Here is a 24,898-nt window from a genome sequence, read left to right on the forward strand (position 1 = left end):
TTAAGTCACCTCAGCCACTACCAGGAATCAGAGATTATTTACCTCTGATTTTCTAAGTACTATTTTTAAATTTATAAATCATAATTATATATGGAGGATATATATTATATCCTATAATTATATAATAGGATGTTTTGATATATGTATTTGATGTGGAATGATTAAATCAACCTAATTAACATATCCATGACCTCACTTCACATTTTTCATGATGATACATTCAAAATTTACTTTCTTAGTTATTTGTGAATAGACAACATGTTATTATTGACTATGGTCATCCTACTGTGCAATAGATGTCAACATCTATTCCTCTGTCTAGCCAAAAGTTGGTAGTCTTTAACCAACAACTCCCCATTCTCTTGCTCTTCCCCTCTCTGGTAACCATCATTCTACTCTCTACTTCTAGGAACTCAACTTTTTCAACTTGCTTCAGGGTTGAATAGAACTGTTGGCTGTGCTCTGAGGTCTGGTGAGACCTTTACCTGAAGTCTGTGTCAAGGTAGAGCTGTTGACTGGGCTCTGTTATTGCTTCTGATCAGTGTCATAGGTCACCTTTCCTAGCTGGCCAGTACTACAGTTTGGATCTGTATATCTGGGCAAGCCACGTGCTGAGCTCTGTGGCTGGGTGAGGTCTCTGGGACCACTACTCAACCATTCAGAGCAGGCAGGGTTAGAGACTAAGCTGCACAGATATGCATGGACATGTCTTAGGGTAGCCTTAAACAGAGCACTGAGGGTTGGTGAAGTAACTGCTCAGCTGCAGAGGTTGAGCAAGATCACATTCTCCCCTCAGAAGATACTCGTTCACCTATTATTGCCTCCTGAACCGTTGAGGGCATAAGGAGAGCCTCAGGGCTTGCCTGGGTTAATGCTCTGCAGCTGAGTCCAGGCAGGGCCAGATGCTCCCACTGTGGATAATTCCTGAATTGCTGTTCCTGCCTCCGCGGCTGGGGCATGGGGTTAAGGAGCACACCAGTGCTTGTTTGGGTTGCAGCTTGGTAGCTTGGTCTGATGCTCCCTTTGTAGATAATCACTGACCTACCTCTGCCTTTCAATGTAGGGCAGAGGATTAAGGAGAGCATCAGAGCTTGTCTGGGTCATAGCTCTGTAGCTGGGTCCAGGTGGGGCCAGTTACTCCCTCCATGCATAATCACCAACCTGCCCTTCCCTTCTGTCCTGGGGAAGGGCTAAGAAGTGCACTGGAGCTTGGCTGAGTTGCAGCTCAGCCAATGGGCCTGGGCAGAGCTCTGCACATAATTGCTGGCATGCCCCATCTCCTGGCCTGGGGAAGTTTCAAGGACAGCACAGGTGGCTGGGTGTGGAAGCTGGTCAGGGATTCAAGCCTGGGAGACCTGTTGACTATGCTTCTTGCAGAGCAATACTGTCAGCTATCCTCTCTGCTGGTGTACTTCCACTGTCCAGAATGCAGTGCCAACACCAAGATCTGCACATTAGCCACTGTGAACCCCACCCCTGTTCTTTGTTTCTAACTGACCCCAGGTGGTCTACCCCTGCTGATACCACCAATGTTTTTCATGGGGCAAGATGAGAGAGTGTTTATGGGTCCTGGAATAATGGGGAAGCTGAATATCTGCGTCCAACTCTCTCTTCTCTCTGTAAAAACTATGGATCCTGGGGGATACTCTTTGTGCAGGGCTGTGGTGGCTTGGGGAAGGGAGGGAGGAAGGGTGTGATGAACAGTTTCATCTTACCCTTTGTGTGCATCTGTTTTTAGTCTGTATTCCAAGGCAAGGGGGCGGGCAGTCTGAGCACCACTTTCACATTCTGAGATATTCATGAGGGTGTTCTTGTCTATGGATAGTTGCCAATTGGATTTCCGTGGGAAATAGTGGAGCCAGACAATTCCTATTCCACTATCTTGCTGATGTTATTCTATTTACCTTTCATTTTTTATAGATGGTTTATCTCATTGTACTTTGTTTCCACATTTTCTACTCTTTCCTCCTTGGCCCTGTGGAAGGCCATAGCACATTCTCCCTATCCCTAGGCACTTCCCACTGGGATGATTATGTTGCTTTCCAGCCTCCACACTTTCTTCCTTTTGCCATCAGAGTCCTGTACGTGTCTCTGCTCATCCTTTCCTTAAATAACTTCTCTTTACATCTACCAGCACTCAGGTCATGAATCTGTGATGCTATCCTGTCATGTACAACTTGGGTGACTTTCTTACATTCACTCAATAAATGATTTACTGAATAAATTCTGTATCTTTCATAATGTATTTGTTTAGTTTTTGTCTACTTGTCCTGTAATTTTTTTGCTTTCATTATTTTTGCTTCTCTTATACCTCAAGTTTTCAAGTGGACTAAATGTATTGAGTCACTTATTATTATTCAAAATAGTTGCCTAATGAATGTTTTTAAGGATGATGAGTGCTGCCTGAATGGGCCATTAATTAAAGTTATAGAATTCCCTTAAAAGATTTTTAAAAAAATATAATAGGCATACTTTCTAAAAGAATTTGTGAAAAATTCTGCCAGAGGCTTGTTAAGGGACCCATTGTGAGGTCTTTTTATTTCTTTTGTTTCTGTGACTTGAGGTTGTAGAAGTATGAAAAGATTGTAGGTAGTTATTTAGAATGGCTTATTATAGATCCCCTGAAAGGTGAAATTATGCATTAAATAATGTTCGAGGACTTTCTTATTTTGAATGTGTCAAATATTTTATTAAAAGTAATAAATTGGAGCTATGACTATGAGGATCACATATTTATTCTGGTTAATGACTTGACAGAGATTGTTGGGTGGTGACTGAATTCTTTAAATGGAAGAGGAAGAATGAATATGACAAAGACTACAAGGACATGTAAACTTATCTTCCCCTTCACCCTTCTCTCTTTTATTAGTTAATAGATATTTTTAAGTGCCAATTATGTGCCAAGGACAGTAGTAAGCTCTGGGGAAACAAAGGTAAGCAAAGGCACATATAGTCTTTGCCCTGAAGAAGTTTAATGTATAGTAGGGAAGAGAGACATTACGTAAAATCTCACTAGTAACTTTCTAGCTATAAACAGATAACTGCCATGAGAAAATGGAGTAAAATACTCTCATAAAACAAAATGAGAGGACTTGCCGTGGTCTAAGAGATGCCCAGAAAGCTTTCTTAAGGAAGAATCATTTAATTGAGAACTCAAGGTGCAATAGGAGTTAATGAGGCAAAGAAAAAGGGAAGACCATGTGCAAAGAGGTCAGGTGATGGTGGTGAGCTCTTAGGGAAGGGCCAGAAACGGGCCATTGTGGCCCAAACACAGGCAGTGAGTTAACAGTTGTGCTGAGTGTAACCAAATATATAATCAGATAGGATTTAAAGGATTATGGGATTAATAATAAAAGGATAATTAAAGGATTATGGTCTTTATCTTAAAAGTATTGGGATGCCTTTTATGAGAAGGTGATGAGGAGATGGAGACAGAGAACCCCAGGGCTAGGGAGACAGAGAGACTCTGTGTGTGTGTATCTGTTAAATGTGTTTTAAAAAGAGAGCTTTTGCTGCCATGGTAAAAAAAAACAACTTAGAAGTTAGTAAGACAAGGTGTCTAAAAACAAGCTGGAGGCTCATACTTTAGAGATGCTGAATGATGGAGCTGGGAAAGTGGTAGGTGATGCAGGTGGAAAATCAGAGAAGTAGATTGATTCAGAAAATGTCTCACAAGTAAAATCTGCAGGAGTAGATGATAGATTAGATATGGGAGAGGTGAGAGAGAGGATGTCAAAGATGACCCCTAATTTCTTGCAATTAGTAGATAGATGGTAGTCCTGTAATTATTATGGTGATTGCTGGGGGAGGACTAGGTTTTTTAGGGCAGAGATAATGAGTTTGGTTGGGATATGTTAAATTTGAGTCGTTTGTGTTCAGAGTAACTGTTACTGTTTGTAGCTTAGAAGAGAATCCAAGACTGGTGATAAGCATTGGAAATTCATAAATGCAAAAGGTCATTCCACTCTAGGCAGAGGTGATCTTGGTTGAGCTGGTAGAATCAGCTAAATTTGAGGGAAGTTGAGATCCACCTGAGTTTGTTCTTTACTGTGGGTTTCCAGTTTTACAAAGCTTTATGAAAAACATATGGCCATTTAAAATTCAAGCCTATTGATAACAATTTTCTTGATGATCTTTACCTTTTATGCAACCTTTACTAAACTGCACTCACACATAAATTAATTATTGTAAATAAATATGATCAGTAATTCTTAATATGTAAGAGTAAGGATATGGGGTTTACCATTGTAACATATTGGCTAAAATTTTAGAATGGACTCATGCTTGTTCTTTGTGCGATATTAGTATTTATTCAGTCTTATTTGATATCTTTATGTTCCAATGTGTTTCTGCAAATATTGGAATCTGTGTATGTTTCTCTATGATTTCTTATTTCCCCACAATTTTAAGTCTGAAGATTATTTATTAATATATACAACATAGTAAGCCCCCTTCCTTCCTAACCTGTGTAGATACAAATATGTGCCAATGCTTTGAACTATTAAAAGCATGATTTCCTGATAATATTTCAAATAGGATTGGCAGAATATACTCCAAGAGTCATAAATTTGTTCGATTACCCTTTGGCCTAATTACCTTGAAAAATTCATCAAGTGAAGATAATTAACATGAATAATTCTGTCTCTACTTACTATTGGAAAATAAATGTAAAACAACAAATATCCAGTGTAGGGAAATTATTCAGTATACTTTGGAGATCAACCCTATAGGTTATTGTCTATGCATTAAGTTATAAACTTCAATGCTATGAAGCAACATATAAAACTGTATAATACTATAAATACTGTGTGAGATTATTAAGATTTTTTTGTATTTTACATTGTTTATGACTGTGAATTGTGAATTATTATGCATTATAATTGCAAAAGGAAAATATAAAAGTGTAACGTTTAATGGTGGGATTATGGCTATTTTTCGCTTTAAAAAATATCTTACTATGCTATTCAATAAATAAATACTGAGATGAATCAAGAGTCCAAAATCTGTGGGAGTTCTACCAGCTAGTGATTTCTTTTTTTATTAAATGGATATGCATACATTGTCAGGTTGGCTTCATCATCCATCCCACAGCATTTAAAAATTATTATTTACATTCCGTTATTTCAGAAATTGAATCATATTTAATTACCTCAGAAATCAAAATGGAACTTTGAGAGTTAGAAAGGTTTTGCTTTGAAATCTATACAGGGAGTGTGGAAGGTGACAGTTTACATTTCACTTGAGTTGCCTTTTCCTTCCTTCCTGCAGTTCACATACTTCTCATTGGCCAAGAGAGGTCTGCTCTGTATTGCTGGAATTCGGAACTGAACCAATTCTCTTTTGTTCTGGAAGCACCTTCTGCTTATGATGCAGCTTCTGTTACAGTAAAGTCCCTTAATTCAAGCAAGAATTTAATTGCTCTAGTGGGAAGTGCCCACTCACATATATATGAGCTAGTCTACATCTCCAGCCAGTCTGACTTTATTCCTAGGTAGGTTCAACATTTCATGCTATGTGTCTTTTATGCTCACCATAATTTTGTATGGCACCTAATTTATAAGTTTTTATTTAGTGACTGAAAAATATACAAAATATAAGAGCTGTTTATCTGCCAGAAATGTGGTTATTATGCATATTTCTAATATCTATTCTACCAAGTTAATCACTATAATATCAATATTTTGGATTAAAATGGATTAATAAATAGTATAAAATGTGATTCATCTAAACCTTTAGTATTGATCAATGTAATGGTAATTTTATGAGTAATCTACTATGTATATATCTTGAATTTGTCATAGTTGACTTATTTTATATATACTTCCTATGCTAGTTCAGGTGAGCTGATATTTGAACCTGGTGACAGAGAAGTTACAATAGCAGTAAATATCCTTGATGATATAGCTCCAGAGGAAGAAGAATCCTTCAAAGTTCAGCTTAAAAATCCCAAAGGAGGAGCAGAGATTGGGATTAACGGTTCTGTGACAGTAACTATTCTGTCTAATGATGATGCCTATGGAGTTGTTGCCTTTGCTCAGGTAATGGTACTGAAGATCCCACACTTACAAGGCAAAATTATTTATTTATTCTATTTATATATTAGCTAAAATTAGCACTTAGTGAGTCATACTTTGAGTATCTTCAGCCTTTATCTCTTTGTTTTTCCCTGCTTCATCTGCTACTCTTCATCTGAAGGTAAATTCTACTGACATCTTATAATTTACAGTTTTACACAGTAGACTCTCTGAGTCAACTTGTCCCAACCTTTTTTCTTTTTAGTTTTTGGTTCTGACTCCTTTTATAGAATTGAATTTGAAATGTTACCACTTGGTCTTGTTCCAGAAGTTTGGCTCTGCTATTAGCCCTGTTACCTGAGGGTGATAATGAAATAGATTCTAAATACAATGTCCTGTGTGGTATCACACACATCACCTGCAAATATATTACTGTGCTATTATACCTTTGCTACTTCTGTGGAGATGGAGAGGGGAGAGGGGACAGGGAGAGAGAGAAAGAGAAGAGGGATTTGGGAGAGAGAGTTGTAACTATATGTGCATTGTACACATGTAGATGCTTTTTCACGAGGAAGGAGAACCATGCAAATCTTCCCACATAACTCCCATGCCCAGACTTCATATTTATTTATCAACAAGCAAAAGACATCCATTACTTTTCATCGTTTAGTACTATTTGCAAAATGTATTCTGACTTCTTAACTGCATTTATAGCTGCAGCTTATTATGTATCTTTCTCTGAAATATTTTGCATGTAAGGAAAACCTAACTCAAATTGGCTTACATACTAAACATGTCCACAGAGACTCAGTGCCCAGGATTTTAATTGGAGGGTGATCACATAGGTACCCTCTGCCAGGCACATACCAAAATTCTAGATTCCCAGATGTTCAGCAAAACCCACATTATTTGTATAGTTTAGACACAGGGAGCCACTTAGCAGTTCAGGGAATGGTGGGAACACTTCTGAAAACCAAGTTCTCAGGTGCCAGCCAAGGGCCAACCTTGCTAGAAGGCCTTTTTAAAGACAGGAGTAAGGCCTGATACATTAACACTTTCTTGCTGCAAAGCTCCTTAGCATCTTAATGAATTTGACCTCTGAGGGAATTGGGGAGCCTTTGGAGAAGGTAGGTAGAAAAGTGACATGATCTGACTCACATTTTAAAAGGAACACTCTGGCCATAGTATTGAGAATACTATTGAGTATTGAGAATAGATTGTAAGTGGACAAGGACAAAATAGGCCAATTAGGAGACTGTTTGCAGTATTACAGCAATAAACGAGAGAGCTGTAGGATGTAGGAATTTGTTATTCATTGAGATGTGGAGGACTATGGAAGGAGCAGGTTTGGAGGATAAGATGAGGAGTTTGGGACATACTCATGTGAATTAATTCCATGCAAGAGTCAGGATATCACTCTGTTACCTAATCTGGCCCATCACTGGGGCTAAGGGCAGCTCTGCTTGCTAGAGATATATGTGAGCTACATATGTAACTTTAAATTTTAGAGCAGCCACATTAAAAAAATAGAAAGAAGGTCAAATTAGTTTTAATATTATATTTAACCCAGTGTATCCAAAATGTTATAATTTCAACATGCAATCAACTATTATTGATGAAATATTTTATATTTTTTTCATACTTTGTCTTCAAACTCCAGTGTGCATTTGACACTTATAACTAGCTACATTTCAAGTGCTCAGTAGCCACATGGGCCAGTGGCTACTGTGTAGGACAGTGTAGCTCTAAGACATGAACTGGGGCAGAGACAGTTAAAAAGAAAGAAGAGGACCCTGACCCTCACCAGGTACTTACCTGTTTCCCACTTTCTTCAGATCTGTGCTGAAATGGCACCTTACCAGAAAGGCCTTCCCTGATTAGATATTGCAACTCTCCACCATCATTCTGTGTATTTTTATCCCACTTTTTCTTCTTTATGGCACTTATAATTGCCTGATTTGTCTATTGTCAGTTTCTTTTTACTAGAGTTAAACAGTGTGAGAGCCGGGATACTGCTTTATTCACGGCTTTGTCTCTGCACCCAGCAAACTGCCTGGCACACACACGGTGCTTAGTATGAACCTGTCATTACGCAGGAGAGGAAACAGAACACTCGCATGCCCTTCTCCAGGCCTTGTACAAGTATCTAAGGCGGAGCCAGGGTTCCTGGGTGAGAAGCAACATGCTTTGCTTCTTGATTCCATCTTCTCACCTTGAAGCCTTGTTGCAGTTGGAGAGCAGGCTCTGTTCCTCTATTGTTTAAGCCTGGTAGCTTTCTCTTTATGAAGCTTGTTCCAAATTGTTCTAAAAACACAAAATCACTGGTGTTTAATTCTTGCCAATAGACAGTATCCTGGATTCCTTCAATTCGTTCAGTAGAATTCCTCAATACAGGTCTTTTGTGTCTGGGCAATCTCATTCCAAGATGAGATTTAGTGGATAATGAGAATTTTTTGAATATTTCTGGCTGCATTAAGTCTTCATTTTACTAACCCTCATTAATGGAGGGCATGGAGCCAGAGAGAGGCTTCTTTTTTTTGAAGGCATTGTCTTTTGTGAATAAATTATATGCATATTTTAAAATCAAGGCATTTTACTCAGGAATGTTTGATTGCCTTTAGCAAGATTTTATTACTATGTAACATCTGTAACAATGTGTTAAAATGCTGTGTAAAATATCGCTATAGGATAGGATCTCTACTTAAATTAGCATTCTAAATAGAAGCTTTCATGAGCTTTAAGAAATTAATGGGGGAGTTTCTTTCCAGATTACCATACTAAAAAGGCAAGAAAAATCTTAATGGAAAGATTTTAAAAAATCTTTATACTCCAGATGCTTGCTTTATTGCCTATGGAAAAAACAGGGATATTGTAAGAAGGGATCCTTTTGACATATTCATTTTGAGGAACAGTTAATTAAATGACTGGCAGGAGACGTTGCATGCATTTGGTAAAGAATGTTGTAGTCACACAGAGGTAGAAAGTAGTTTGGAACAAAGGAAATAGGCTAAGAAGCATAGGAGAGAGGAAGAAGAAAGAAGAAATTCTACCATAAGACAAAGGGATATTTCTGGCAGAAAAACATTTGTAAAGACCATGAGCAAGGGTGAAACAAGGATAGCCTACAGAAACGTTTCAGAGGATATGAATTTAAGGACAAGAAACCTTTGCAAATGATCAGGAAGAACGCCCTAATTCTCATGACATCATTACACTTAGATGGGACGTTGGAGACCATGTAGATCAAACTCTTATTTTGCAAACAGGAAGCAAATACAGAGAATAATTGTGGGAGGTTACACAGTGGGAAAAGGCTTCCCTGCCCTCCTGACTATATCCTTTCTGTTCTACAAACTTTTGACATGCTACGAGTACTTTTTAAAAAAACATATGCTTTCTGAGTGTAAAAACAATATATGTTCATTGAGTAAAATTTGAAAAATGTAGAAACAGGAAAACAAAGGTAAAAGTAATCCTACAAAAATGAATATTTTAGTTTACTTTAATTTAGTCTTTTACTTCTTCAAATTATGTTTTAAATTATCATAATCTTATATTATTTTTTTATTAATAATTGTTTTTCACTTACTATACCAGGTTGCTTAGTACTGTGAAGTTTGCAGATGCATAACAAATGAAATAAAGAAAAGTCTGTTTAGGTAATTTCCTATAACCTTTTGTGACTTTCTGTGTATTTTTTAGAATTCCTTATATAAGCAAGTGGAAGAAATGGAGCAAGACAGTCTCATAACCTTGAATGTTGAGCGTTTGAAAGGAACGTATGGTCGTATAACTGTGGTGTGGGAAACTGAAGGAAGTATTAGTGATGTATTTCCTACCTCAGGAGTGGTATGTAATTTACAAAATTATAGAATACACTTTTGAAATTATGGTTATTATTGATATGTAGGACCAAACCCTGCCTGATGGATGAAGTGTTTGGGTTTGATAATGTCAACATGGATTCCTACTAATTACTGTAGAGAGGGATACAATTTAAGGTTAGTTTTATTGTTGTGGTTATTGTTCTTTTCTTATATAAAACCAAAATTACCTGTAAAATGTTGTCCTTTTGAAGTTTGGTACATCAGTTGGCCAAATTGTGCGTATATTACATTGTCAGAAAGATAAAACCAATCTAACTGGGCAACAAAAAGTGGATTCGGGATTTAGGTAAAATGAAAGCATTAAATAGGGAATAAGTCTGTATGAAATAGCCAGACTTATGAAAATGTAGATCAGAGTTGTGGAGTGATATAACATGGGTTTCCTGTAAATAGACTTTGAGATTAAGAGTTGTGGGCAGGTTTTCTAGGGAGATACATCTATGAGGATGTGAGGAAGGCAAGAATGTGCAGAGGGAGAAGTTGATCCACAGGCAGTTGCAACTGAGGTCGATCCTGTGGGAGAGTTCTGGAGCTGAGCTGGTCATTTGGAGTTCTTACCAGTTTAGGGCTGAGCTGTTGCCATCCCCATTTTAGCAGTCCTTGACTTCTGGCCACCCTCTGGATGGGGCATAACCTTGGTTGAGACCGTTTGCTGCAGCTGAGGATGTTTCCCAATGAGGAACCCAGAAGCTGTTGTTTCTAGCAGCTGAGGGATGGGTACATCAGCCCTGGGAAGAGATCTGGGTAGAGGATCACATTATCCACTACTGGAGGATAGCATACACTTAGAGCTCAGATTCAAAATGAAATCAGAATAGGCCAAAGAAGTAGATGACTCACAAAGAGAAGATTTGGACAGTCTTTTGTTCCTAGTTGGAAGATGGATTATCTCTTTGGCTCTGTGTATTTTGCCCAGTTGCTTCTCTGAAGAGTTATTTTAAAAGAACTCTCATGGAGATGTCTCCAGGTGTATATCATGGCTCATTGTTTCTATCTTCCTATATCATTTGAGCTTTCACATATTAAGACTGTTACAGCAAATTCTATTGCATTTAATGTTTACTTTATCCAAACTACCAAAACTTTAAGTCGTATCTCTCAGGGTCTGTATGTTCTGAGTTATATTTCCCCAATTAACAATGAACATGATTAAAACTATTTCTAATTTAAATGTATAATAGTACCTTAAATGCAGACTATGTTTGGGGAGAAATAATTATTTTATTTAGGGGGTCAGTAAGTTTTTTCTGTAAAGGCCACCTAGTAAATATTTTAGACTTTGTGAGCCACGTGGTCTCCCACAACTACTCTGCCTGTACTTGTACCACAGTTGTGCTACACAATACAAGCAATATAAGCAGATAATATAGGCAGTGGCAGAGAATGTGCAATTGAATGAGTTTGGCTATGTTCCAATAAAACTTCATTCATGAAGAATGGATTTGGTCAGCGGGCAGTTTTCTGACACCTGATTTTACTAATAAAGCTCTTGAGTTTGTATCCTCCAGTGCCTAGCTAGGTGGAGAGATGAGTGTCAGCAAAGGTAGAGGCTGCTGTGCTGCTGGTTTGAATAATTGTAAATAGTTACAATTGTCATTGTCAATAACTGCTGGAGAGTCGGGTGTGAGGGAGGGAACAGTGGTAAATGACATTCAAGAAGCAGACAGAAACCCTATCAGCAAGGACTTCTGATGTCTTTTACCAAATTTGGATTTGACTCTTTAGACAATAGAGGCATGAAAGAAGAGAGGAACTATGATTTGCATCTCTCCCTATCTTTCTCTGTCTACCTCTATCTTGGCTGATTTCTTGTTAAGTGATATATCTATTCGGAGTTTAGCCAAAGGAAGTAACAATCCTCTACAAAAGTTTTGTAGAGAAAAATGTTTAGACTAGTAAGTCAACTTCTTTTACTTTTATAGATCTTTGTATATGGTATCTAAGACTCAGATTCCCAGAGAGACTATGTACTCTGTTTTATAATGGAATGCAGGCTTCAGGATACGACCATTTGGCTCTATGTTTAATTAGCTTAAGTTTTAGAAATGGCTTACTTTATTCTTTTTCCTAAGAATCATCTACTTTCAATATGAAAGGAATTTGATTTGTGGGATCATATCATTTTGCTGAAATATCTCATTTAAGTTGCAATCATATTAAAGGAAAATAAAACTTTTTGATATTCTTACTGCACAGTGACAATTACAAAATAAATAAAATTTTCTTTCTTTAAAATTCCAGATTTCATTTACTGAAGGCCAGGCACTGTCAACGATCACTCTGACTGTTCTTGCTGATGATATACCAGAGTTATCAGAGGTTGTGATTGTAACCCTCACCCGTATCACCACAGAAGGGGTTGAGATCCCATCAAAAGGTGCTACTATTGATCAGAAAAGAAACAAGTCTGTAATTACTGTTCTGCCCAGTGACTCACCCTATGGCTTGGTGGGCTGGCATGCTGAGTCTCTCTTCGTTAAAGTAGCAGAGCCCAAAGGTAAATCCTGCGGAATATTTTTCAGGTTTTAATAAGAAGTTTCATTGGATAATTTAATTCTAATATTTGCAAGGAATGTAAGTTTCTCTCTTCATGTGACTTTTTGAGTTTGATAGATCATACTCAGTCCTTTCTGTTTATTGTTATTAAATTTTGTGATCATGTAATCATCTAGCAAAAATGCTATAGGAAATGCTTTTACTTTTTAAAAACATAACTGTAATAGAAATATTAATATTTTAGTTATGTCAGTGCCATAGAAGTGGCTGGTTTTTATTTTACTTTCTCTTTTTCATCCTTTTATCTGTTCTCTTTCCTCACTCAGATTTCCCCTCTATAGAATTTCAATAGGTACAGGGAACAAGGGGCAACACAGGGAAATTCACATGATACTAAAGGTATTAATTGTTTAACCCAAAACTGTAATTAGAATTATTTTATCCTGTATAGTAGACAGTTGTCAGTCACTGTTTCCTTTGAGTGCTGAAATCTTCATCTAAACAATTGTTCATATCAGCTGTTAGATGAATAGAGATTTTTTTTTTTTTTTTTTTTTTGAGACAGAGTCTCACTTTGTTGCTCAGGCTAGAGTGAGTGCCCTGGCGTCAGCCTAGCTCACAGAAACCTCAAACTCCTGGGCTCGAGCGATCCTTCTGCCTCAGCCTCCTGGGTAGCTGGGACTACAGGCATGCGCCACCATGCCCGGCTAATTTTTTATATATATATCAGTTGGCCAATTAATTTCTTTCTATTTATAGTAGAGACGGGGTCTCGCTCTTGCTCAGGCTGGTTTTGAACTCCTGACCTTGAGCAATCCGCCCACCTCGGCCTCCCAGAGAGCTAGGATTACAGGCGTGAGCCACAGCGCCCGGCCGAATAGAGATTTTTGTAGATAAAGGTCATTTGACTTATTTAGGTAAAAGGTAATATGTAGTATGTATGTATTTAGAGTATACTATGTGAAGATTCTAAAATTTTCAGATAATAGTAGGAACATCCATCTTTAAAGAACCTTTCATTTAAACAGTCAATTTAAAAAAATGGCAGTTATTTTCCTGGGCCTTTATGTATCCATATGTATAGAAACATAAGCAATAGACTTACAATAAAATGGTCTGTTTCTTTTTTCATTCAGCAAACATTTTTGAAGCACCTAGTAAGTGCCAGGAAATTGCTCTGTGTGTTCTGGGAACAAACACATAATATGTGGTTATCAGGAACTCATAGACCAGTGGGGAAGATTGCCAGGCTTTATTTTTATTTTTTTCATTTTATATGGCAAATTAAATTTTTTAAAGTTTAATAAATGAAATAAAAAATAAGTGCTGTGAAATACTTTGAGCCTGTGTTAGGCATATCACTATAAGAACAACTTCACTCTTCTTCTAATGATTAGTCATTAAATGATGACTTTGTGTTTTTTGAAGAATCCTTTTGCATTGGTAATTATCATGTCTGCTCAACCTGCGTAGATGCACTTCCCTAAGACTTTTCAGCAATTTCTGTTAAAAGTGCATGACATGTGCAACACAGGAGGGTGCATTAGAGCATCAGAAGTGAGGGATTAGAACTGGGATGTAATGCCAGGAGTAGATGGTGATTATCAGCTCAACTTTGGGGACAAGGGAAACAAAGCACAGAATAATACATTGTCTTTGTTTTACTTCTCTTTCCTTAACTGTCTAAAAGGGATAGAGCAGAACATCCCACCCCAAGTGGTTGGAGCAGCATTGACAGCAAATAGAAAAGCTTATTTACTTGAGGCATGTTTCTCTCACAGAGAACATCACCATTCTTCAGTTACAAATAGTTCGAGATAAAGGACTGCTTGGGGACGTTGCCATTCACTTGATAGCCAAACCCAATTTCTCACTGCATGTCAATAATCAAGCTACTGAGAGTGAAGATTATGTGCTGCAAGAAACAATAATAATAATGAAAGAAAACATAAAAGAAGCTCATGTTAAAGTTGCCATTTTGCCGGTGAGTCTAGGCTGCAATGAATATGATATAAAATAAGAGAAAATGCTCTTAAAGGTAAAATTGTGATGCCCTTCTAGATAAAAACTATTTTAATTTCCCACCCACCCACCTAAATATTTAATGATGAATACATACTTTATAACTGGCTGGCAAAAATGACAAATGTATTTATTTATATTTGTTTTTGACCCGGAATATTATTTGAATGAACTTCAAAGCATTGAATTTATGTTGATTATATGTCTAAAATGGATCCACTGTTAAATTGGTTGGTTGGTTGCCTTAAACTAATGGCTGAATGAATGAAATAACTGGGTAATCTGGTCATTTTTATTATTGGTTTTATAGGATAATATTTTCATTTCATGATATGATTACTTGAAGAAAGGTTAGTCTTCAGATGGTTTAGATCTGGTTTTAACTATCTGTATTTATATCTATCTGTATATATTAGAGAGAGAAAGAGGGAGAAAATATGTAGATATATCCATAATGATGCATAAGAAACTGTATGTGCTGATAGTGGTATTAGTCTTATTAATAATACTATAAAATATTATATTTACATATGTACATAACACAATATTTACAAATTATGCATGTATAATACTATAAAATATAAATTATTAAAACAGATTTATATAATATTAGTGTTACTAATAGTGACATTAGGTAAGAATATCTTCTGGATAGAACAATCTAGGAAAGAAAAAAATGGAAAAGAAAGAAAGATTCCTTTCCTTTTCCATGTGTATTCTTTTTTATCTTTGGAAATTTTTTATTACCTATTCAAAAATAAAAGTTTTTAAAAATTAACTAAAATATAGGATTACATCTATATTTATAAGTTCAGGATTTTCACTTTTAAAATATACATAGCATTTACCAGTTTCTCCTAAACTTCTTTTAGGATTTTATATGTGTAAAACATGTTCAATAGAATGTGGTCAAAATTGCAGGACAGATTTTTGAAAATTATTTTATTTGCTGATGAGTAGGTGGATTCCATTGAAACATCACCAATAAACTTGAATATCCCCCAAATCCTAAAGTTGTCAGTGGGAATATATTAAAATATAACAAGAATTCTTTTTTATGTGTAAAAGAGCTGCCCATTCCTGTGGAGAAAGTAATTTATTTCTTATTGAAAAATACCAAGTTTCCAATGCAAATTAAATATGTTTTAAAAAATAAAACACCGTCTCTTTCCCTCACCCCCCAGGATGATGTTCCAGAGTTGGAGGAAGGATTTATTGTCACTATCACCGAGGTGAGCATGGTGAACTCCGACTTCTCTGCAGGACAGCCAAGCGTGCGGAGGCCTGGAATGGAAATAGCCGAGATAATGATCGAAGAAAATGATGATCCCAGAGGAATCTTTATGTTTCATGTTACCAGAGTGAGTTGAACTTTCATATATTTATAGTAATAGAGGAGCTTATCCCTGCTGATTTGGCCAGTGTTTTATGATATATTTTCTGCAAAATATTCAGCTTTGCTTGTAGATATTTATAAATTAATAAGTAACCAAATTTGTCTTATAAACTAATTCTCAATTTTCTTTGAGCTAGACCAAAGGATTAAGCAAGTTTATTTTCATTAAATTTAAATGTATGAGTTCTGAAGACCTATTATGCATACTTATATCCAACTGTTAATTTCTTCTTTGAGGGGAGAGGTGTAAGAACTTAAGCAGAAGCAATACATTTAGAAAGTGATGACTTATGAAGAGTTACCACTCTTGTCTTGCCTTTCAACTTCTATTCTTTACTTAAAGGATGTTGGTAGAGTTATAACTGCCTATGAGGCGCCTCCACCCTTGAATGTTCTTCAAGTTCCTGTCGTCCGGCTGGCTGGAAACTTTGGGGCAGTGAACATTTCTTGGAAAGCAACACCAGATAGTGCTGGTCTGGAAGACTTTAAGCCATCCCATGGGATTCTTGAATTTGCAGATGGACAGGTATGCTACTCATAAACATATTAGCATTTTTATCAAACATTTTATAGGCATCCATCAAATGAATGTACATTAGGGATTGCTAAGTATATTATACTCTAAATGTTCCTATGTCAAGAACAGAGATATTATTAATTAAGGTGCAGGTTATTAATGGGCATAGGAAGAGGACATTTTAAGAGACAAAAATCTCACCCTCTCTAAACTACCTCACCTGATGCTATTTAAAATGTAAGTTACAGAACAGGATGATAATTGGCTTAGAGGTGCCTAAGCATATATAAAAAATTGGCTGAAGAACTGGGATATTAATATGAACTTTAGTTTCTTTTATCTTTTATTCTACTTACTTTTTAATGCTAGTAAATACAGATATTTATTTAGAATTTGCACTAAAAGTGTGTATGTTTTACTTAATATTCAAAACATCCTTTGTGATTTAAAAAATGACTAAAATGACAGAAAAGGAACCAAATAGTTAAAACTTGAAAAATTATTTGTACAGTTCTTGCAACTTTTCCCTAAATCTGAACTTATGTCAAAATAAAAATAATTAAAGAGATAAATGCAAACAAACAGAAACCCCAATATTCTATGTTTACACCAACCAATCTTAAAAATTATAAAATAGTTCTCAAGATTTATTAAATTTTGTAAACTGGGCATTTTGTGATATGTAAGAATAAGGTGTTTTCAGAAATTTTTTATCAGTAAGTGGAAAAGGGAAATGAACAACCATGAAAATGTTAGTAACTTCAAATAGAAGCATCTATTAATATCTATAGGTTGCCTGATTTTCCTTAGACAAATTTGCACTGTGTATGTCAACTTATTAGTTGCTCAGGGGGCCCAGTAAATGCTGCTAAAAGATAAGCATACAGATCTAGATTTTCCTACACAGAGAGGCCTATTATTGTTAATAATCATGAGTTTCTAATAGATTTAAAACTTGGAGAGATTTCCTATTAAAAAGAGGGAATACAAAAATGAGATTTTTATATTAAAAACAGAAACAAATAAATAGAGTTTTCATTGACGCAGCCTTCCAACTTTAGTTATACTATCAGCACTTTATTGCATGCATGAAGTTGAAGTCTCATCATTTATCAGCATCCTTTGGATGGTGATTATTCTTAAAGTTCACACCCTGTAGGGAAGGTACTCTGTATTCTATAGTACAGATTTGAGGGGCAGACATTTTAGTAAGTTTCCATTTTAGCACTTGATTTTATACAAGTTTCTACCTGTCTGAGTGTTATGTCCACATTTTTCACTTTTTCCCATTGTTTTTTCCCATTTTATTTCCCTAAAATAAAATCTTTATTTTAGGTGGATTTAGGTAGAAAAACTTCATTTTCTGGTAAATTTCAAAGTAATGGGATTTCTTTCTTGGATACAGAAAAAGATTTTAAATATGGAGATATAGCTGGGATATTTTTATGACCAATAGTGAAATCACAAGCTGGCCCAAGTTTTATTTATTTATAAGTTTATAAAAATTTTTAACAGAGACCTAGACAAATGAACTAAATTTGGTTTTTCTCCCTGCTTTTATTTTTGCCTACATTACAAGGACAATATTCGAAATCAGTGGGATTTATTTTAATTGCAGAAGACATAATTTTTATGGTTTCATTTTATATCATGTTAAATATTAATACCAAACATTTGTGTTTGTGTAATTGTTGTTAGAGCCCACATGACATTTATAAAATTTTTATTCAAGAATAAGGATTCATTGTTTTTTGTACCTATAAATAATACTGCATTTTACAGCATAAATAATTTTTTATCTTGCAAATAATAGACTTTGTAAATTTCTTTCTTTGAAATGCCATAAACATAACATGATTTTAAAAGTACAAGCAGTCCCTAGGTTACAGATGACCTGACTCACGGTGTTCCATACTTACAAACAGGCTCCCAGGGCTCCCCATAAGGATAATTTATAATGAATTAATTAAATTAATAATTTGGGAACTAGTTTTTTCAGAGCATGTAAACAAACTGGTGGTTCATTGGCTCATTTTGTGAGTCTGTGTTTACCTTTATGATTGCGCCTCCAAAGTGAAAGTCCACTGCAAGTCCAGATGAGCCTGCAGTGAAGAGAAAGATGATTACAATGGAAACAAAAGTGGGAGTAATTAAGCATTCAGAGAAAGGTCAGATGCCATCATTCATTGAGAAAGCATTAGGCTTTAGTTGCTCCGCTATTGGAACAATTATAAAGGATAAAGTGAGAATAATGGAGCGTGTGAAAGCCAGTGCTTCAGTGAAAGCATCAATTATTACTAACCAGCATAGTGGATTAATTATTGAAATGGGAAGGTTATTATTGATTTGGTTAAAAGATCAAAATAAGCATGGCATTCCTATTAGCCTAGTGTTGATGCAACATTAGGGAGTGTTAACCTTTAATGTTCTTTTTTGAAATGTCTCCTATCTCCTATCTAAACTTTTTGTCTGAATTTGTTTTATGTTCTGTTTGCTTGAATTAAAAAAAAGAGCACAATAGTTTCTGTATCTTATTACAGTACAGGGTTGTTATTACAGTATTACATTATAGTATTATAAACACATATGAGTCATTATAGTATTATTATTATTATTATTATCATCACATATGTGCTGTTCATCAGGGATCTGAGTTACAGACGAATACGACCTAAAGACATTCTCAGCAATGTATCTCACCTGTAAACCCAGGGACTGCCTTTATTATGAATGTAACAGGCAAAAAGTCTACTTTTTTTGGAACCGTGTTTCTAAATTTCAACTAAAAAATTAATATATATACAAACAAAAGTTGTTATTACTTTCTTTCCCCTTCCCTCTCTCCCACTCACCCTCTCTTCCTTCCTTTCTTTTTTTTCTTTCATAGGTTACTGCAATGATAGAAATCACCATAATTGATGATGCTGAATTTGAACTCATGGAAACATTCAATATTTCCTTAGTCAGTGTGGCTGGAGGTGGCAGACTTGGTGATGATGTTGTGGTAACTGTTGTTGTTCCACAAAATGATTCTCCGTTTGGAGTATTTGGATTTGAAAAAAAGAATGTAAGTTAAATATATCAGTGGAGTGCCTTGGCCCAAGGCTAAATTTTTCATGTGATTTTGAGTAGAAAGATGTCATTCATTTTTGTTTTGAAACTTCATTACCCTTCACTTAGGACTCTCTTCTCCAGGATCTTTTGAGTGGGTTATTGAATCTCGGGCCAATCCTCCAACCTATGCACACAATTTTATAGTAATGAGAGAGCTCTTAACATCAGGCAGTTATTAATACAAAGAGGTATAGATTCCTATTTATTGGGCGAGGTACACCAGCATGTACTTTTTGTCCATATCTTCAATTCTCTGCCTGCCTTATTGCCAGTCCACCATCCTGGTCACAGGCAGGAGTCTGTCTTGGGTCTGGGTGTTACTTCTCAGAATGGGTTTTGTTGGTGAGGGATTTATATCACTCACTGCTGTGGTACTCTATCATCACCTATATTGAACAAAATACAACAGTCACCCCCAGTTCATGTGTTTCTCTTTATTTCTTCCCTCTGAATTCTCCTTGGATGTTAACTTCCAAAGCCTGAAGGAGAGAACCCAAATATTATTGGTTCAATGACTAAAGGAAATAAAAAAAACATTAATCATGAGAATGAAATATTTGTGCAGCTAGGTTTGGGGATTAGTACTCAATTATCACAATATATTAAATATAAAGCACTATAAATTCTATCATAATTATTATGACTTTCCCTTTCAAAGGAAATGCCAAGATGAAATAATCACAAAAATATTTAGATAATTCCCATATACTCAGCAACTTTTCTGGCCCTTTGTCACCATATCTTTTATTTAATTACTTATAGAAAATCAGTAATTCACCATAGATCATTTTAAATTAATAAATCAATTGCTCTAATGCCAATTGTCTTCTGACCTGTGGATGCAGGGCTAAGACCTACAATTTGACTATCAGGGCTGGACTTCCCAGATGCTCCAAAATTTAAATATAACCTAATAATTGCCTAATGATTTGGTCATTGAAATTTCAATATCATGAGAAAATGGGAACTATAAGAGAGACAGAACATACATTTGTTGAAGCCCAATGAGACTGTATTTTCTTGAAATAAAATAAAATAAAGTAAAATAAAGAAATTAGCAGGAGATTTTGTGGGGAGTGTTGGCTTGGCAAAAGACCAGCTGAGAATATCTCCCAGGCAGCATAAAAGGTCTGGGATAGACATCAGTTAAGATTTTGTTATATATCCAACCAGTCTTTTTTTCTTTGTATACGTGCAAAGAAAAATTTTAATACATATGACAATGTAATTTAACTTTTGTAAAGTTTATCTATTAACTTCTGAGTTTAGATGAAAAATTCAGCATTTAGTATTCGAATCTTCCATTGATGAAACTATATAATAATGCTTTTGCTTTTAACTTCATCACACTTTTGGACTTGAGCATTGGAAAATGTGTTTACAAGGTTCCCTTACTGTTAAGGAAAGGGAAGAGCTACACTACTATTGATAAACAATTTGTGTTTATTCATTTTATTTTACCTGCTGCCATAAACTTTAGTGCTCTAACTCTAGTTTAAGCGTGCTTGGTCTGGGTAATAATATCTTATTGTAATAGCCTCAAATTTCTGATTTGTCTCAAGAATATAAAAGTAAGAATTAGGGTGCCCTATCCCTAGTGTATTGTTCCTCATAGTCCATGTTATGAGTGGTAAATGCATTGATAGATGTTAAGCACTAATACCTGGGCTTTACATTTACTAGGTATCAATTGCTATTTTTATTGTTGGTAATATTAGTAGTAGCTTTTACTCAGCCCTTTGTGGCTGCTTTCCTTATATCTTGTCTTGATAGCATGGAGTTTATCTTTTAACATGCATATAAGATATACAATATGTTACACACAGTGAACATTCTATTAGAATTATTTGGTGATACAGATTTAGATTCAGAACTGAAGAACATTGAGAAAAGATGGTTACTATAAATATGTTGAAAGTAATAAGCTGGGCTGGGCGTGGTGGCTCACACCTGTAATCCTAGCACTCTGGGAGGCTGAGGCGGGTGGATCACTCGAGGTCAAGAGTTCGAAACCAGCCTGAGCGAGACCCCATCTCTACCAAAAATAGAAAAAAATTAATTGACCAACTAAAAATATATATACAAAAAATTAGCCAGGCATGGTGACGCATGCCTGTAGTCCCAGCTACTCGGGAGACTGAGGCAGTAGGATTGCTTGAGCCCAGGAGATTGAGGTTGCTGTGAGCCAGGCTGACACCACAGCACTCACTCTAGCCTGGGTAACAAAGTGAGACTCTGTCTCAAAAATAAAAAAAAAAAAAAAGAAAGTAATAAGCTGCTCACAAAGGCAGTGTGGTAAGTATATTAAAGCACTGGAAATCGTAGAGACCCATGGAAAAATACTTATGAAGCCTAAACTAAAATGTTATATCTATGGAATAAAAATATAATTATATATGCAGTTTCTTTATAATGGATTTTTTTCTGTTTTTCTTTCTTATTAAATATCTTTTGTTCTCTGAGGAGTGGTATGAATAGCATTGGGCATAAAGTCAAAACATTTGAATTAGATTCCAGGCTCCTCATCTCCAAATATATGTATACATCTGGTCCTTGGATTTTTAAGAAATCTGTGAGGTTTAAATAAGATAAAATATATGTAAGAACTGACACATAATAGCAACTCAATATTGTCAATTGACTCTAAATCTCTGCTGTTGGTATCAATGCACAATCTCATGAAAAAAAGAAAATAACGTTGTATTGCATGTTTGTTAAGCTTCTATCTGTCTTGAAAATGGAAAGCATTGTGTGGTATTTTGTATTTCCATAATGGATGGATGATATAGGTTCAATGTGGACTTTGCTTCACAGAGTCAATGTATGTATTTCACTTGAACCAGGTAGTGGAATAAGGACTTGTGTAAAAAATAAATAGTACTGGTACATTAACATATTGAATCTCCTATCTTAATATCAGGTTAATAAAACCTCTTTTATACTTAGACTCACTAAAGTTGGTAAACTGCAGTTAATTCAAAGACAATTTAGGTCTGTGTTATGTGGGAGCCTGATAAGGAGCTATAGTAAAGAATTATGTGGGAGCTATAATAATTTCAGTTCCTTCTCATAGTAAGTGTTTATTTCTTCTGCATGCAAGAATACTGCACCAGAGTTCTTAGCTGGCTGACTCTTATGGACACCTTCAAATGGTTGCTCTCAGGCATCAGACTCCTTCCATCTGTGGTTCTCTCCTCTTTTAGGTCCCAGGCATCCTTTCTGTTCTCTATTCACCTGATAAGTGGGAAAAGAGAGAATGCAGGGTATGTGGAAGTTTATGTCCAGAGTATTAGCAGCTTTTATCACCTCTGCTTCTATTCCATTGGCCAGAATTCAGGCACATATTCTACCTCATTGAAAGAGACGATAGGAAATGCCAAGTAGTTGAGTATCCAGGAAAAAGAGAAAATAAGATTTGGTAAAACATTTTTTTTCTGCCACATGATTGTAACATGATATGATTAAGAGTTCTCAATTCAAAAACTGCAGTCATTGTAAACAGAAATAAGATTATGTTAGTTTATCCTGCTCATTTTTGTGTGTGAGTGTGTACGTGCCTTACTGAATTTTCTTTCTTTCAGGTAATGGTTGATGAATCCCTTTTGTCTGATGACTCTGATTCTTATGTGACGTTGACAGTTGTCCGGTCTCCTGGAGGAAAAGGAGCTGTTCGACTTCAGTGGGCTGTGGATGAGAAGGCTAAACATCAACTCAGTCCTCTGAATGGGACACTTCATTTTGAGGAGGTACAGCAGCATCAAGACACCTGTGATTTTTCTCTAACTTGTCTTTGATTTTCTTTTGCAAAGTATTACTTATGAATTCATGTGATAGTATTTAATATGCCTGGAATTTATTAGAAATCTATATCCATTTTGGGAAAAAATCATATACGCTCCCCCCCAACACACACAAAACACAAAGATGGCTAAAATCAAATTCTTTTTATTTTTTTGAAGTGTTTCTTTTTTTAAAACCGTTAATATTTATATGTTATAGATGTACATATTTTGGGGGTACAAATAATAATACAATCATAATCAAATTAGGGGAATTGGAATGTTCATCAGCTTAAATATGTATCTTTTCTTTATGCTAGGAACATTTGAATTATTCTTTTCTAGCTATTTGAAATCTACAATACATTAATTCTAACTATAGTCAAATTCTTTAATTCAGACCCTTCCTCCATTTCACCATCAAAATTACCCTTCTCTCACATGTTCTCTTCCGATTGAGGGCAAAGCCAGCCAACGAGGCTGGATGTCTGACTGTCATCCCCAGCTCCACTCTTTGTATAACCCTTACATGTATTCAATCACCAAGTCTGGTCAATTTTCCCTTTTAAGTGTGCTTTTTGACTATTCTGACTGTACAGAACTTCCATACTGATTCAAAATATTATTGTCAACCATAATAACATAAATACAGTCTCAAACTTACAGACTCGTAATTCTTAGCATACATGTACTCTTTGAAAAGAAATAATTGACGAAGTATTTCAGCCAATCAAAAAAAAAAGAATCACAATAAATAATTTAAGAATGGCAAGCACATTAAAAGCTACCTGTATGTGCCCCAGCCTCCCACAATGATAACAAGTGAAGGCAAAAGTTCTTCTCTGCTTTGAGGGAGGTCCAAAATCTCTTTGCCCATGTAATCGGTTTCTACAGCTTCTGAGAATGATGCCTTTTTCCAAAGCCCTGTAGAGCATTTACAGATGCTGTATTGGTTTATGTCCTTATAAACACTGGCTATGAGATCCTTGTTTAGAGAAGCAGCTAGCCCTTTCCAGGATGTGATTTTGCTGGTTTCCTATGTCCACACAGTTTCTTTCTCTTCTTTCCCTTTCTTGGCCAGCTTTAATAACTGAAAGTAGTTGGGGGAAGCAGCATATTGTGTCCAGTTAAGTTGAACACAGAGGTTCATTATGAATAATTCCAACCTAACCACAGCAAAGCAGTATTTATCAATCAAACTCCCAACTCTTTCTGGAAGGGGAGGGTGTAGGGAGGTGAAGAGAACTAATGAACTGATTCTAAAATATACATGGAAATGCAAAAGGCCAAGGATTGCCAGAAACTCACAAAGAAAAACATGGAGGGTGGCCTTACTTAACCAGTATGGAAGCCAATATGCAGCTAAAATAAACAAGACAGTATGATATTGGCTCTGGAATAGACCAAAGAGAAGAAAATGGAGAGTCCAGATATGTCAATTTTTTTTATAGTTTTTGCTTTTAGAATCATGTTTAATTCTAAACATCTTTCCTAAATTAATAAAGATGAAAGCAGAAAGTAATTAGTTAAAAAACAAAAAAGTAGAACTGATGATTAAGTTTTTTTTTTTTTTTTTTTTTTTTTTGAGACAGAGTCTCGCTTTCTTGCCTAGGCTAGAGTGAGTGCCGTGGCGTCAGCCTAGCTCACAGCAACCTCAAACTCCTGGGCTTTTA

General features: G+C 35.7%; 1 protein-coding gene across 3 annotated transcripts in view; it reads left to right on the plus strand.

The window, feature by feature from the left end:
- ADGRV1 (adhesion G protein-coupled receptor V1) overlaps nucleotides 1–24,898 on the plus strand; it is a 468,628-nt gene that overhangs the window by 108,197 nt on the left and 335,533 nt on the right. For all 3 annotated transcript variants that reach the window (XM_076008180.1, XM_076008181.1, XM_076008182.1), the window contains 9 exons: nucleotides 5,269–5,491; nucleotides 5,834–6,038; nucleotides 9,717–9,863; nucleotides 12,143–12,398; nucleotides 14,179–14,381; nucleotides 15,604–15,780; nucleotides 16,159–16,341; nucleotides 19,220–19,399; nucleotides 23,028–23,192. In XM_076008180.1, the coding sequence (XP_075864295.1) occupies nucleotides 5,269–5,491; nucleotides 5,834–6,038; nucleotides 9,717–9,863; nucleotides 12,143–12,398; nucleotides 14,179–14,381; nucleotides 15,604–15,780; nucleotides 16,159–16,341; nucleotides 19,220–19,399; nucleotides 23,028–23,192 (1,739 nt within the window). The remainder of the gene's footprint in view (nucleotides 1–5,268; nucleotides 5,492–5,833; nucleotides 6,039–9,716; nucleotides 9,864–12,142; nucleotides 12,399–14,178; nucleotides 14,382–15,603; nucleotides 15,781–16,158; nucleotides 16,342–19,219; nucleotides 19,400–23,027; nucleotides 23,193–24,898) is intronic.

Source organism: Microcebus murinus, chromosome 11, assembly GCF_040939455.1.
Source record: "Microcebus murinus isolate Inina chromosome 11, M.murinus_Inina_mat1.0, whole genome shotgun sequence".
NCBI classification, from domain to species: Eukaryota; Metazoa; Chordata; class Mammalia; order Primates; family Cheirogaleidae; genus Microcebus; species Microcebus murinus.